Here is a 15901-nt window from a genome sequence, read left to right on the forward strand (position 1 = left end):
TACTGGCAGGTGGCATATATAGTGGTACCTCCACTTGGGAATTGAATTTGTCCTGGGAGGAGCCATGTCATCTGAAACATTTGTAAGTCGAGACACCTTTTCAATGCAAATGCGCTAATCCGTTCCAAGCCCCGCAAAAGTAGGATTTTTTTTCTGAGAAATGATAAAAGAGCATCAGAACATGACACCAATACATATTATGTGCGATGGCGCAATCAACAGAAATCAAGAGACGGATCATTGAAGGATTTGACATTTTATACGATTAAATACATGTTACATTTATCGAGTGCAATGAAGATTTTCACCGAGTGAGCTACAGGTCATGCCGTTCCGAATGCGAACGTTTTTTTTTAGTTCTGTTGATAACGGGACTCTGACGGAGAAGGCCAGACGCAGGACGCCAGGCACTGATTTGATAAACGTTCGGGGTCCAGACATCGAGGAGACGAGGTGGAGCTCGCGCGGGGAGTCTCTGGCCCGCCCACGGGAGGAGCCGGGGCGCCGGCTTGCAAAAAAAGGCGTGGTCCGGGAGGACTGGAGAAGATCGGAGAAAGAGAGGGACAATCGAGAGAAAAAGCTTGACGGAGACTCGAGCGACAATTATTCGGCTAATTCAGCTAATTCGATGGAGTTCACTTAGTTAATTTGTTTAAGAAATTAAAGCTGCCCCCGTGTGAAAATGTCGGCTATCCTTCTCCATCTTTTCCCAAAAAGAAACGAGCGTGCATTGTTAGGCGGTGTTTGGTTAATGGACTCAGATAACTCATTCGAACAATTTGGTAAACGCTACATTTTTAACATTTATTTCCTAACATCATGTAAAAAATAAAAACACAAAGAAGAAAGGAAATAGTAACATAACAAAAGAAAGACAGAGAGGGGAAAAAAATACAGATACAGTCGCTTTGCCTTTTTTTCTCTTGCGCTTCTCTCCGCCACTCATGGCGGGCCGGTTTCAATCTGTCGGCAAGCCTGAACTGGCCCGCGTGCCGCATGTTTGACACCTATGCCCTGCAGATATCGTTTTTTAATGAAAGAGTGCCAGGAAGCCACTAGGGAGGGCCAAAGAGCCGAATCAACTGGTTTCCAACCCCCGCCCGATATCCTTTTGCGACGAGGTCCTGATGCGATCAGTCTTTGGAGCTTAGAGGGGGCGTGTCCCGGTAAGGTGCGGTCATAAGCTCCGCCTCTTTGCCGCATTCTCGGTCGGCACGGTGGACGGGCGACTTCCTGACGGGCAGCGCCAGCCTTAACTCCTTCCAGAATCTGGAGTCCGGGTCTTTGGAGGCTTCCCCTCGCCATCGCAGACTAGTGAGCGCCACTCGCGCCCGCCGCAGCTCGCTTACCCACTGGCGCCGCCCTACACGCTGGTACCGGATCAGCACCAGCCTCAGGTGCCCGCCGACCAGGCCATCCAGGCCCGCCTTGAGCTCCAGGAGGGCCCGGGAGCCCCGACGGGCGTAGTCGGGGCCCAGGACCACCAACAGCCGCCGACTCCGGGCCACAAAATTCAGCGTCTCGTCCGTGATGGCTGGGGGCGGGACCGGGGGGAGGGACTTAGAAAAGCGCGCCAAGTACTGTATTTTTTTGTATATATGACAGACATTTTGGGTACACATCCAATGTTTACCGTATATACTGCTAGCATAGTTGATTGCTCTGTCGAAAGCATGTAGCCATTTGCGTGACTCGTTTGCAACGACCGGTTAGCATGTCGTCATTAACTTGACTCTTTAGCAACTGCTCGCTAGCATGACTCGTTAGCATCTGTTGTGGATTAATGTCGGAGCGATGATGCTCTTGTTTTTCTCAAAGTGCATGCTTCCAGGAATTGACAATGTTTTTCTAGGAATGTTTTCGTCGATTTCCAAGAAAATCGTCGGAGTCGGCCTGACCTTACCGAATTCCTATCAGCTTGCAAGCTGTTCCAGACATTTAAACTCGGGAGAAACAAGCCTGAAATTTCCTGTCTAAACAAATGTGTCCTCATTATGTCGAGAAGCTCCGACATTATTCCACAACACATCAACCTGTTAGCATCTTCTTATTACCCTGCTTTTTGCTCATAGTTACACTTCATGTGGGTCAGTCACCCACTTAGGCCACCCCTGAATATGGCCCTGCTTACCTCCTTAATAATATGAACGTGCCCACTTATTCTGGGTGGCAAATAAGGAGATGCCTTCAGTGAGAGTCTGAAATACCAGACATTAATGTAGTCATTACAATACAACACCGTGATTACACATTCATAACCCCCCAAAAATGGCCGCCGCCGACTCCGGGCCACAAAATTCAGATGGCTGGGGGGGGAGGGACTTAGAAAAGTGACAAAGACCCTATTTTTTCATGTATAACACATATTTTTAGGTACACATACTAGGCCGTGTTTTTACGGTATAGTATGTTAGCATATTTGAGCAATGATTGATCGATGGAAATACACCGCTGACTACCTTAGCGCAAAATTTGACGCGGGATTCAAACCCAGATTCTGGAAGTGAGCGTACTAAATTTTAATCACTGGATCCTTTGAGACGCAGCGGTCAGCAAACTAGATAAATGTTTGATTATGTAAGGGGTCCGGCCTGATGAGAACATTAGTAATAATAATAAATGAACTGTGTAATCCCTAGACCACTGGGGATGTTGATGACATAGGAAAAGGCATTCCATTTCGTCTCAACATCATCCTATTTTTATTCACGTTTCCAACGTGTTTCCATGAAGTTACGCTTTTTTTCATGAACGAGATGCAAAATGAATAAGGAGTATATAGTTGAGAAGTTAAGAACACGAGTTAAGAACATTTCCCACAATTAGTAAATGTGTCGTTTGCGGATTATTCCTGCGCATGGATTCACTTGGCTAAATTTTTCTGCCCATTGGCTTCAATAAAAACCAAATGTCACCTGATTGGGTGAAAGTCGCCACCTTCACGAGGCATGATTCTAGTCCAGCCTCACTGCCCCTTTAAAAAGAGACGTGGACCACAGTTTGTCTGGTCCGCATCAAGCATACGGCGCCGGCCCGCATTGCAGCCTTCCGACGGCACAGGGGATATACACTGGAACGCTTCGGAGCATGACAGAAATTCAACTCAAGACGCTCAGCTTCTAAGGTGACGAGATTAAACTAAACATGGTACTCTCGGTGCTTGGGAAAAGTGTTAGCAGAAGTATACGACAAAATCTCCCGAATCGATTAGCACTAAAGCGGGAATCTTTTGCACTAAAGCGGGAATCTTTTGGGTTTCTTTCTCAGTAACTTAAGTTTCTTACAGGTCAATTTTTTTCCCGCTTGTTTCTTGATGATTACATCCATTCATAAACCGTTTTGTGTTTGATCACTCTGCCTGGCTCCTTGGTTCCATCTTCCTGGATGAGTCATTCATATCAGAATTCTCAAAAGTAATACTTCATTTTAAATTAAATATATTAGCTTCTGCTTTTGTGGAGTCGGAGTTTGACATAATGAGAACACATTTTTTTAAAACAGGAAATTCCAGGCTTGTTTCTCCCGAGTTTAAATGTCAGCGAGTGCCCTGGCAGTACGGCGGCGCAGTGGCTAGCGCGTGTGGTCATGAAATCAAACCTCCTGTGTGGAGTTTGCATGTTCTCCCCGTGCTTGCGTGGGTTTCCTCCGGGCACCCTGGTTTCTTCTCACATTCCAAAAACATGTATGTTAGGTTAATTAGCCGTTCCAAATTGTCCCTAGGTGTGAATGAGCGAGCAAATTGTCTGTCCCTGGGTGCCCTGCGACCAGTTGAGGTTGTCCCCCGCCCACTGCCCGAAGACGGCTGGGATGGGCTCCGGCACCCCCGCGACCCTGCTGAGGATAAGTGGAGCAGATAATGGATGGATGGATAGTTTCTGCCCCTTCAGACAAAAAGAGAGAAATCTCAAAACTAAACCTTGATGGTGAAGCGCTTGCGATATCTAGAGGCGAATTTGTTAACTGATCACACTAAGGAATGGAAATTTCGAAGCGACTCCAAACTTTTGAACGGTGGTGTACAATGGTTAGTTTGTACTGAGAAAAAAGGATCACAATTTTATACCGATTTAAAACAAAATAATAAGTAGTGCATGCTGTAAATGAGTGCACGTTATTGACGAATAAATCCAGTACTTACTGCCCCCGGGCAGGCTGTCCCGGTCAAAAATGCAGAGCGAGTAGCCCATTTGATCCTCCAGAACCATGCGTAGCGTCTTCAGGACAAACTCCTCCTCTTCGCTGTTTCGGGCGTACGAGACGTACACGTCGAAGTCCTTGGCGTCTATGTGGACGCGGTCCCGGAAGACAAAAATCAAAGGACAAGTGGTTAGATGAGGCCTCCTAAATATGACTTGAGCTGACCCGCTAGGTTGCTGTGACCTTCCTTGCTTTGTTGCTGTACCATCTAAAAGCACTCTTGTACACATGGAAGGATTTTATACATTTGACTATAAAGGATTTTATACGATCGAATACAAGTTACGTTTATTGAGTTTAATGCTATAGTCATTTACTGACTGTGCCTTTATTCAATGAGCAGTGAAAGTTCAGGGCAGGCATAAGTGGTGGAAGAGGTTGTTTACAGGAACGGGACGTACTGCTGATAACATCATCAGCACATTCAGACGCTGTTGACGCAGAAAGGCCCGGCGTTGTTTTGAGGAAGCCAGACATCAAGACGGCTTGTCTGTGAGATGGTGAAGCCCATGTTGGGCTTCCTTGGCACGCCCATGGGAGGAGGCAACACACAAATATGCGGGGAAAAGATGGCCAATAGGAGAAAGCTACAGGACTTCGGAAAAAGTCTTCCCAGAGACTCCAACGTCGCTTCAGCCGTTTTAGTACACTTAGTTAAATTGTTAGCCTCCGTGTGAAAATGTCGGCTTTCCTGTTCATTTTTCCCTCAAGAAACGAGCATGCATAAATTCTTGGGTGAACGTAGGTTGTTTTTGGTTAATGGAGTCTATAACTCATTCCAACAATTTGGTAAACGCTACATTTTGTTAGATAGATAGATAGATAGATAGATAGATACTTTATTCATCCCCGTAGGGAAATTCAGACTTCCAGCAGTCTACCCCGTTGTTTATTAACAGATGAACATGATGCCCTAGGGGTGCTTGTAGCGGAGCGGATGACGTCACGCTAGTCCAAAAGTTCAACATCCCTGCGGCAGATGGAAATCTTTTCTTTGTGAAAATCCAGGGATACACCACCTCGTGTTAGCAAGTCCGCCTCTTCTCCGATTCCCCCCGGCTTTCGTGTCTCTGTATAGCGGCATGAAGCCGGATAGTGCCAAGTAGCTCCGGGTGGCTACACGTTAGCGTCCGGAATGCTAAACGTGAGCCACGTTTCCGCAAAACACAGCAACTGCGCTCCCTGTGCGCTTCGATGTTTTCCACCAGCACTCGATGATCTTATTTGGTCGTGAGTTCGCATTTACCATGATTACGGATGGTACCGAAGACTTATAACTCTGCTAGCCGCTTCGCTAGCTCCGGCTTTTCCTCCACGATAGGCCCCTTCATCACGCCGGCACGAGAATTCTTCAGGGCAAGGAGTTGATTCCTTGAATAGACGCATTTTTGTGCGCTAAAACCCATGTCCATAGGGTAGAAGTAATCCATAGTGTTGTTGTCAAAACGGGAAGAAAAAACACCGAAGATAGGAGCAGACAATAAGGGCTGCAAAAGGCAGCCGCTCGTGGCAGCGCCGCTTATATCAGATGCAACTTTGATTAAATTCCAACAACATTATCGGGTTTGAACCAGTTCAGAACATTTTCACATAGCGAGGCTTAGTTAGCGCCACCAGGGCTCACAGATAGACATTCCCTTCAGCTATAAAAAGTGACCAGACTCTCGGGCTGTAAATTGAGGTTTTGAACCCCCAGAGTGTTCAATCGTGATCCAAAGATTAAAGAGGTGCCTCTGTATGTTGTCATAATTTATGTCAGAGATTTATTGAGTTGAGTGTTTGAATGAAATTTTGCTTATCAATCAGTCCCTGGGCTTGGCCACAAGAACCAGGAAGCCTGGAGTGCCCACGGTTCTCTCCCTCCCTGTCGAACATCTAAGAAGCTCGCGAGATCAGTCTCCAAAATGGAGAGAGATCCAGTGTTCTTCATGGTCCCCGTGGCCTTCCCTCCCCTATGAGAGGCTTTTGTTTTAAGGGTAATCCATAAAAAGATTTCACAACAGACCGTTTTTGGTGTTTTGGGGCAAATATTTCATTCGGACACACTATAAAGTGACTCTTGATCCTTACCAGAGCATAGATTTTGAAAGACGCTGCTTCACTTTTTTTGTGCTGGGAATAAAAAAACGAATCATTTCGATGGGTTTGGGGTGGCCCTTATTTGGTCAAAATGATTTGATGAAGAAAGGAACTGACATGTAAATAGGCACTGGAGAAACTGACTTGCGTTTTTAGAGATGTTCACATTTAGTGGAGTGCCTGAACAGAAAGTTCTGTCCAATCGAAGGTGAAATTGGAGCAAAAAGCAAAGATACTTCATCTGAAGGGGCTGGTCACGAAAATCAAAAAGCAATTCATTCATCAATAGGTTCTGGAGAACGAGCCGTACAAAAACATCGAGTGGACCCGCAGAAGAAGACGATTTCGGTTTTGCAAGACTAAGACGTCCCGATAATTTTACTTTCCGACCCGCTCACCCGTGCGTCGCTCGTCGGTGCCGAAGCGGGTCCGGTAGAGTAGCAGAAGTTCCAGCCGGAAGATCCGGTAGAGTCCCAAGAGCAACAGCGCCGACGCCAGGGGCACCAACAGACCCAAAGCCAGCTCCAAAGATGGCGCTCGGACTAAAAAGTGCGCACAGATGCATTATCAATGACAAAATTTTTGCATGGCTTTTTGGCTCATCGGGGAAAAATGTTGGGCGCTTTAACTCAAATAAAAAAAAAACAATACAGTTAATAATTGGTGTACTTTCCGGACCAAAAGTTGCACGAGCCAGAAAATGCCTGATTAAGAAAATAAAACAGCAACATGTGATATTTCTGTTGTGATGTTTTTGCTCCGGAGGGTATAAGAACGCTGATTGTCTCTTAAACGAATGAGAACACTGTTTTGGACACTGATGAACATCAATAAACAGCGACTCCCTCTCCTGTCAAGATTCCTCTGCACTTTGTTTTTATTTCTGTGGCATATTTCACGGGCTGCTCCGAAATTGCTTTCTTAAATGATTGTGTTTTAGCTAGTTCCGCTCATAGTGAGGGCAACAGATTAAAAACTAGAAAATAGGTAAGTTTTCCAGGAACTTTCTGCTGGATCTAGCTTCAGGATATGACTATATTTTCCGGACTAGTGGAGTATAAGTCGCACTGGATGTGATCCTTCATTCCGGCCTCATTCTTCCAGGTATCCTGTGCACGAAATGAACTTAGTACAAATTGGTTAGGTACGTTTGCAAAATTGTGCCCTACAATAGAGATTTCTGTGTTTTTTCTAACTCAACCCTCATCCCCACACGGTGCCTTTTCTATTGTTAATTAGAAACGCGCCATTTTGTCTTGCTACGTCCTTTGTTTTTTTGGGATTCGGTATCCTTTGCCGTGTCAATAAATCCTAGTTTGTTTAGAGTCAAACCATGATTGATTTGTGCGTCTATATTTGTTCTTTGGATTGATCGATCGTTTTCGATATCAACGAACTGAAAAATCGATCATTTCAAAGCTAAAACACGATTCGTGTTGAGGATTGCTTCCTCTAGAAAGGAATGAGACCGTATCTCGGGGACTCATTGTGGCAAAGGAATCTTGAGCACCACCTGCAGGTCAACTCAGTCATCACGGAATTCGATTGGAAAGCAAATAAATACAATTGAAAGCACCGAGTTTGAAATGACTCGTTCTGGAGAAAATTAACTCGTTAGTCCGGAAAGGATTCCGACCTTCCTCCTGGAGTCGCGCCGCTCGGGTTTGGAATCCTCGCCGGTTCCGGACGGAGCAGTTGTAGGACCGAACCAGGTCGCCAGCGCCGAAGTCTCGAATCAGCAGGACGTTCTCCACAACCCGGTCGCCCAGCTTGGAGCTCACCAGCCTGAAGCCCCAAAAAACAGATCAGGTGGTATCGGGTCCAATGCGCCTCCTACGGGCAGAGGGCCCCAACAGGGGTTTGAACTGGGCACGGGTGTGTGGTCCGCAGACCCACCTTCCCGCAGCCTTTAAAAAGGACGTTGAAAATGGAGTGCATAGCGCTTGAACCAGTCACTGAGGACCTCCAAAGCGCTTTACGATGTACTTCACACTCTACCCATTCACACACACACACCCCGATAGCCGCGTCAGCAATGCAAGGCGCCTGCCTGCCTATCGGGGGCATCAGGGGGTTTCAGTATCTCACCCAAGGAACAGATGAATTTGTTTTCAATGATTGCATATTGGGAAAATTCGCTCAAGATAGGAGAAATCCCGTCGGCCAGTTTTGTCTCGTGATCAATTTTCGACGGCTCGCGGTCATAAAGTTAATACGTGGCTTGACTGCAGTATAAAACAAACGTGGACAAAAAAACAAATCCCAGTTTCACCAGACGATGGCAGTAGCCATTCGGCCACCTTGCCCTTGGCTTTCCGTGAGAATTTTAGTCCGGCCCATTTCCGACACGGTGACAGTGAATTAAAAAAGGAAAGTTGGCTATGAGGGCCGCCTCCTCCAGGATAAGTGGAAACTGGAGTATTTTTTCATCAAAATTCGTGCCTAATATGCTATGAGATTCATTTTCAAAGAACAGAACGCCGAGAGGCACTGTCCGGCGACGACAAGCTAACTGGAAACGATTACTGTGAAAACGTAAAGCAACTGGAAGCAGCGCTTTTTCACGAGACCCTGCGAGTCAAATGAAAATGCTGCAAAGGCGAGCTATGAGGCGCTGCAAACCATTGACGTAGGGTGACTTTATTTTAGAAAAATACCAGGCCAAAGTGGCTGCCCTCAACTGTTTTCTAGCCCCCCGCTTTCTCAAAGGTTCGGACGCCCCTGGTGTACGCCAACTGAAGCCGGCCATTTTGTTACCTTTTGCTGGCTGAGAATCTGTCCTGCGGCAACTGCTTCAGCGTCTTCCCGTCCACGCTCCACCAGATGTCCCAGTCACAGACCGGTTCTAAGTAAGGGAAGTGTCCCGTGCAGGACAGACGCGCGTCTGACCCTGCGCACCAGAGAAACAGGCATCAAAAACCAGAACCTGTTATAGAAACACGTGGGCCGGAACAGGAGCCAGAGCCGGCACTGGCCTTTGGAGATCAAGAAGACGTCATGGTGGCTCGGACGCAGGAGGCTGGGCTCTTTGGGCACTAAAGTTGACGCTAGAACACAGAAGATGCAATTTTAGTGAGAGCACGTGCTAGCGTGTGAGCGCGCTAGCGTGTGAGCTACGCTAGGCTACGCTAGGCTACTCTATGCTAGGCTACTCTATGCTAGGCTATGTTACCATAGGCTATGCTATGCTCGGCTACGCTACAATACGCTACACAAGGCTACGCTAGGCTAAGCTAGGCTACGCTATGCTGGGCTATGCTATGCTGTGTTAGGCTACGCTAGGCTAAGTTAGGCTATGCAGGGCTCTCCGAGGTGGCGCCACCTGAGGACAGTTGAGGTACCTGCTGACCTGCTCTGAAAATATCCCATAAGTGCCAGGTCATTGGGATTTTCTAGCCAAAAGATTGTTTATGTGGTTGGGTCTCCCTTAATCACTAGCGGTGTGTCTTGGGCAAGAACAGCCTGGCGGCACCCATCCAGGGCATCATGTGTTTTCACCCGGTTTCCATCTGGGCACCTTTTGCGTGCGAGGCAAGCGTGCTAACCGCCTCACAACGAAAACAATAACTGGGTCAAATTCACCCTACATTCTATTATCTCTCTTCTCTTTCATTTCCTTTCTCTATCTTTTTCTTTATCATTCTCTTTCTTTTAATCTTACCCTCTTTCTCTCTTTCTTTCTCTTTTTTCATTTTCCTCTCTTTCTCTCTCCTCTTTCTTATTTTCTCTCTCTTTATTTTGAATTATTATTATCTTTAATTGATTTTACACTGTTCTATTACTTTTTACTATAGTCTTTTTCTTTTCTTTTCACCGATTTTTCTTTCATATTTTCTTTTTTGTAGAAATGTTTTTGTAAATGCTTGACTCCTCTCTCTAGAAGGCAATCTATGATTGTGCGTAAATTGAAATTGAAAAATGAATCATAATTGGCTTTACTGATTTTTACTTTCAGCTCTGAATTGAATACACCCCCATATAATTATGCTGGGAATTTCATTGGCCAACCGATGTGTCACTCATCATTCGAATCGGTTACTACTGGTTGAAGATATTCGGAGCAACAAATGGCGATCTCAGTTATATCAAACAGGCCATTATAGGCTAATGCGGGCTGTGGACCGTGAATGAAAAGCCTGCTATTGGCCGAGAGCTCACGACCGTATCGGGAATCATTTTACGATTTTTAGAGGGCAAAACGAACGGATTACTCAAAGGGATGTCCAATGAAGCAGAAATGCTTTTAGGCGGATTTTTATTCATCCGTCAGTATTATCGTGTGTTTTGGAGTCAATATTCGACAGAGTTGGAATTTCCTGGAAGTAACGAAACCGTTTTAAAGTTTTGAGTTATCTTGTTTGAGAGTGATATAGACGTTGCTGCCATGAGTTTATTTTGAAATTCCCTCACAGACGGCGGTGATGTTGAGGCCGCGCGTAAATCCCAGCGTCCGGCCGGCCCGACGGTAGCGCAGGCGGCAGAGGTAGAGGCCCTGGTAGTGCTCCAGCATGTTGTGCAGCACCAGCCGGTGGCCCGTACGCTCCCGCTCGCTCGTCCATTGCTCGGGATGCTCGCACTCCTGATGTGAAAAAAGAGAGAGGATTTTCCATAAAAGGTTATAAAAACAAAAAAAACGACAGCTTCGATGTCGTGATGTGACGTAGACAAAGAAACGGCTCTATGAACTTGCTCTTTGAAGTGAATGAATTTCTTTCTTCTTTTTCTTTCCTTATTTCTTTGCTCATCATTTTTTCCTGTTCTTCCTTTTTTTCTTCTTTTCTTTCTTCTCATCATTTCTTTCCACTTCTTTCGTATTGTTTTTGGTTTTTTCCCCCTTCTTCATTTTTTTCTTTTCGTTCTTGTTTTATCCATTCTTTCCCTTTTTTTCTCAATTTTCTCCTCTTTCTCTTTTCCTCTTCTTATCGTTTTTCTTTGTTTTTTCTTTTCTCCCCATTTTTTACTTTTTCTTTTTTGTAATCCATTTCCCCCTGATCTTTTTGCTTTATTTCTTCCTCTTTCTTTCTTTTTCTTAATTTGTTTTTACCATTTTCTTTATTTCTTTCCTTTTGTTTAATTCTGTTTTTTTTCATATATTTTTTCTTTTTGTCTTCTTTTTGTCCTATGTTTATTTTTTTCCATTTGTTTCTTTTATTCCTTTTTTATTGCAATTTTATCCCTTTCTTTTTATTCTTTGTTTTTAATTTTTGGTTTCTTTTTTTTCCATCCTTACCCCTTTTTTACTTATCTTTTTCTCTTTTTTTCTCCTTTGTCCCCTTCTACAGTGAGAGTTTTGCGAGTGCCGCCTGGCTTTGGCGACCTCCAGTGGACATATTTCAAACCGCAAGTCATTGTTTGCCTTATCTTTCTCTCGGCATTGAATTCCAGGTTACATTTGGCCCGGGCGTTGTGAGTTGAACACATGTGCGATAAGGGAATTATAATATAGTAGCATAAAACATATTTAAAATTAACCATCGGTTCATTTTGTGCGTAGCGTTTCGTTATTTTTTGGTACAATATCTGAAGAGCCATTCGGAAGCCAAAAAGGCGGCTCTTTTTAGGGAGCTGAGCCGAAAGAGCCGGCTCTTTAAAACGAGCGGGATGGGTTTTTACTGACGTGAGACCAGGTGACGTCGGGTCGGCCGTCCGCCATGGAGACGGCCTCCAGCCAATCGGGACACTCCAGAACTCGCTCGTCCTGCAAGGGGACCACCATTTGGCGGGGCTCGACGGCCAGGGGCCCGTCGCATCTGGGGCCCTCCGGCGGCCCTTGTGGTCGGGGGACCACCGTCAGGCAAACCTCGGCGCACCGCCGCTCTCTGGAGAAGAAGAAGATGGCCGTCACGCCAAAGCGCCGTGATACGATTGGTGCGCTCGGTGCGGACCTGGGCGCTTCCGGTTCCGCTTCCGCTTGTAAGCAGCAAACGTAGCAACCCGAGTCCTCCGCCAGCGTCGGAAGGAAGTACAACTTGTCGCCTTCTCTGTTGAGACGCACGCTGCACCACAAAACGTACAGGACCATTTATCAATTGTGCCAATAAATTGTATTTTCCTGATTATAAGGCGCACCAAAAAACAAAATAATTTGGAAAGTGCACTTTATAATAGGCTGCGCCTTAAGTACGTACACCAGAAAATACATTGGATTTAATCAGGAATGCATATGAGACAGGTGCCCCCGGAATTCAACGTCGGGTCAGAATTCCGATTTGCAACGTCAAAGAAAGTGAGCCAGGAGTCAGGTTGCCCATCACCTCGCAAATCAGTTTGAAAGAAGCCAGCGAGCGGACAAGAGATTTGGTTTGTGTCCGTGTGTTGTTTCTCCCGAGTTTAAATCTCAGCGAAGTAATAATATTCGGCTTGGTTTGGAACAAGCAGTCAGGAACTTGGCTGGGTCACGTCGACTTTTGATGAGAAACATTGCAAAAACACTGTCAATTCCTGGAAGCATGCGCTTTGAGAAAAACAACGCGTCGTCGGAGGAGGACTCACTAACTTTGGGGAAAATGCGTAATATTGGAAAAATGAAGAAGGACGCACCAACTTTGGGGAAAAACAACACGCGATATGGTTGACGGGATGTGGTATAAGAAAGCTGATTGTCTCTTAGACGAAGGAGAACGCTGTTTTGAACGCTGACGAAGATCAATAAACAACTTCTCCCTCTCCGTCAACTTCTCTGCTCTTTATTTCTGGGGCGAGGCGATACGGTCTGCTCTGAAAAACACAGAGGCGTTCTGTCTTCTTCCCTATTTTTCTTTTTTTTTTTTTTTAAATCCTCTTCCTCTCTTTTTGTCTGACTTTGGCTAAAAATGGGAAGGAAAAGGCCGGCTTTTTAGCTCACTTTGAGTCTTCGTAGTTTGTCCTCTTACTTTATGCTTGCACTCCACATGAGTTTTTCTCAGTGCTGTTTTTGCAGAAAGACTTATTCTGCCAGACCTCGGCCGGACCCTAGCTTCGGCAGCCCCCGACTCAATTGAGTTCAAGAGCCCCGCTTGAGCTAATCACAGGTTGATGTTGTTTCAGCGTCGCGCGTAACTCAAAATCTAGATAGGCGAGAGCTGATGACGATAACGTCCCGTTGGGCTTACTTGTCTGCGATCGGCTGCCGGAGACGTTCGCCCGGGAGGAGGCGGTACCAGCTGGAGTTCGGCCCGGCCGAGAGCGGGCACGGCAGCCACGCCGCCTCGCCCTCCAGGGCGCTTACGGCTCCCCCTGGTGGCCACGCCCCTTCTTGGCTGCCGCACGCCCACCCTGGACGCATCGCAAAATGGAGGTTTTTATCTCATTGGGGAAATGAAAAATCTTTTGCAAAAAATGACATTTTTGTAAAGGGAAGGGCGCTTGGGGGCTTGAGGGTCCCAGAAGGCCAATTCCAAAAAAACAAACGCTTGCTTTGTGGATGGCCACATTACTGTGAAGGACTGAGGTCACTTAACAGCAGGGCTCCCCAAGGTGGCGCCCCCTAATGACGAGGTGCTCGCTGTTCTGAAAAAAAGCCCACTGCTGCTGGGTCATTGCGATTTTCTAGTCAAATGATTTTTCTGAGTGGTGGACTGAGTCAAATGAAGCCTACTGGAAGATGCATGACACACATACAGTTTCATCATTTTAGATGGAAATGCAGCAATACCGCTACAATCGAGCTAGTACGGCTACGAGAAATCGGAGATGTCTTAGAAACCACCGTTTTGCACCATTTACGAGAAACATTTTCAGACGTTATTACGAGAACCCGAAGCTTTAAAGTCATTTTATTATCATTGGATTTTTCTTCAATGACTATTTGGATGCGTTCTTAGCTATTTAGGCTTCACTCGGATGCTTTTGGGAGGCTGTGAACCAATGGATCGGTTCTCAGTTATTTCCTATCAGATTCATGTACTCAAGATACAAGCGATTCAGGATACGAGCATTGTCTGGGAAAGAATCGATCTCGTATGTTGAGGTACCGCTGTATACTTTATTTCTCAATTTCACTCTTCGGCATCCATATGGACACACCGGTATGTAGTGACACCGAGCCGTCACTTGGCGGACATTGTAATCGAGGGGCATTGTGGGAAACGTAGTTCTTGGTCAAAGCGCTTATTCGACCCGTTTATTTTCCGATGTTTTAACCCCTTTGAGGCAGGCCGCATTTGGCCCCGGGGCCGCGAGTTCGACGCATACGCTTTTCCTAAAACAAGTACCTGGAGTGTCAGGAGAAGCGTGGAGGTCTGCCGTCGCTATAGCAACCAGTACAAAAACCAAGAAGCCAAAAGACGTCCCGCAGAGAGGTCCTGCCCGATGCGTCCGAGAGCACATTTTGGCCCCTGGAAATCTGGCTTTCGCGAGGCACGGGCAGCATCCCGCCCACTGCTACATTAAGTTTGTCTCCTTCGGGTGTCCGTAGTACAAAGGAAGCAAAAATAGGAGGTGCAAACAAACAATTAGAAATGATGATTATATGGCAGTACAGTATATTTCGTTAGATTATTAAAATGTGTCACTGAATATGTCATAATTGTGTGTGTTTTCCAATTATATTACTTCTATTATTTGATCATTACTTTGAAATCACATTATTCATTAGTATTATAAACACACTCATGTTCATATGATGTTTCAATGCATCCTTTCAGCCCTTATCTTATCATACAACCTTTCGAATCCAGCCACTTTTAACAAAGGTGTCTTCTGAAGATGTGGGTTCCTTTCTTTGCCTGTTGTAGTTTCCAGTTCCACACCCCTTTCCTATAAAAACCGTGTCCTTTGGTGGAAGAACCCTCTCCTGATCAACCGGCCCACTTTGTTTTATTTTGTTACTTTCTAATAAAAGTCCTCAACTGAACTGCTTCTCTTCAGCTCTTTTTTGGTCCACATACTCAATCGCCATCCCAGAAGACACGGAATGTCTACGCCAAGAATATCTTTGAAATTTGGAAAAGAATCTTAATCTACACACTGCCCCTTTACAAAGAGAGCATGTCCCTTTAAAAATGACTAGACCATGATAGATATTCCCTAACACAGCAATATGTTTTTACCGTCCTATTCTTTTGTTTGTTATACGTTAAAAAAGAAAATAAGAACAAAAAAGTTAAAAAAAAAAAAAAAAAGCACGTCTCATAAATATATCGTATTTGAAACAGAATGCAAAACTTGCTCTACGTTCTTATTTTAGTCAGGCATGTCTTAGGGCACCTATACCTCTGAACTTCAGATTGTAGATTCAACAAAATAGTAAAATGACATCAAACTGTTAAATGTGTAATGTTAGAGTAACCTATTAGTACCTATTAGTTGTACCTATTAGTAGATAAATGTGTTAAAGTAAACGCCACAGATTGTGACCGTTTGACGTCAACAATCAACACACTTCCGGGTTCAAAGAGTAACAGTAACAACAAGATGGAGCTTGTCCAGAGCCGAATCAAATAATGGATTCGTTTATTGAGAAAAACACAAAACAAGACGAATGTAAATGTTTGACTTACATAGCCACGACCTGCTAACGCATTTCCTTGACTACGTCACAGTCCAGGCGGGACTAGAACTTGGGGTTGTCGACAAAAACCGTCCGGAGTCACCAAAAGTGACCAAAATCTTGACGACACCCGCTTGCGCATGAGAGCCTAAAAAC

The 15901-nt window shown here is 45.4% G+C and overlaps 1 protein-coding gene across 1 annotated transcript; it reads right to left on the reverse strand.

Annotated features, from left to right (window-relative positions):
• Window positions 1–303: 303 nt before the first annotated feature.
• Window positions 304–13540, reverse strand: LOC148359011 (interleukin-1 receptor accessory protein-like). The gene is made up of 10 exons (XM_088344941.1): window positions 13368–13540; window positions 12162–12272; window positions 11894–12095; window positions 10687–10855; window positions 9252–9323; window positions 9034–9166; window positions 7913–8061; window positions 6675–6818; window positions 4139–4282; window positions 304–1534 (listed from the first exon to the last, which is right to left on the reverse strand). Exons 1-10 carry the CDS (start codon window positions 13538–13540, stop codon window positions 1134–1136), a joined length of 1698 nt encoding a protein of 565 aa, XP_088201067.1. The 3' UTR covers window positions 304–1133.
• Window positions 13541–15901: the final 2361 nt, after the last annotated feature.

Source organism: Urocampus carinirostris, chromosome 10, assembly GCF_059441175.1.
Source record: "Urocampus carinirostris isolate Australia breed hairy pipefish chromosome 10, RoL_Ucar_1.0, whole genome shotgun sequence".
Lineage (NCBI taxonomy): Eukaryota > Metazoa > Chordata > Actinopteri > Syngnathiformes > Syngnathidae > Urocampus > Urocampus carinirostris.

Coding starts and splice junctions, on each gene's coding strand:
- LOC148359011 (XM_088344941.1), bottom strand. CDS start 13,540: ATGCGTCCAGGGTGGGCGTGCGGCAGCCAAGAAGGGGCGTGGCCACCA. Junction 12,273..13,367: donor CGGCAGCCGATCGCAGACAA/GTAAGCCCAACG, acceptor TTTGTGGTGCAG/CGTGCGTCTCAACAGAGAAG. Junction 9,167..9,251: donor CGTCTTCTTGATCTCCAAAG/GCCAGTGCCGGC, acceptor TCTGGTGCGCAG/GGTCAGACGCGCGTCTGTCC.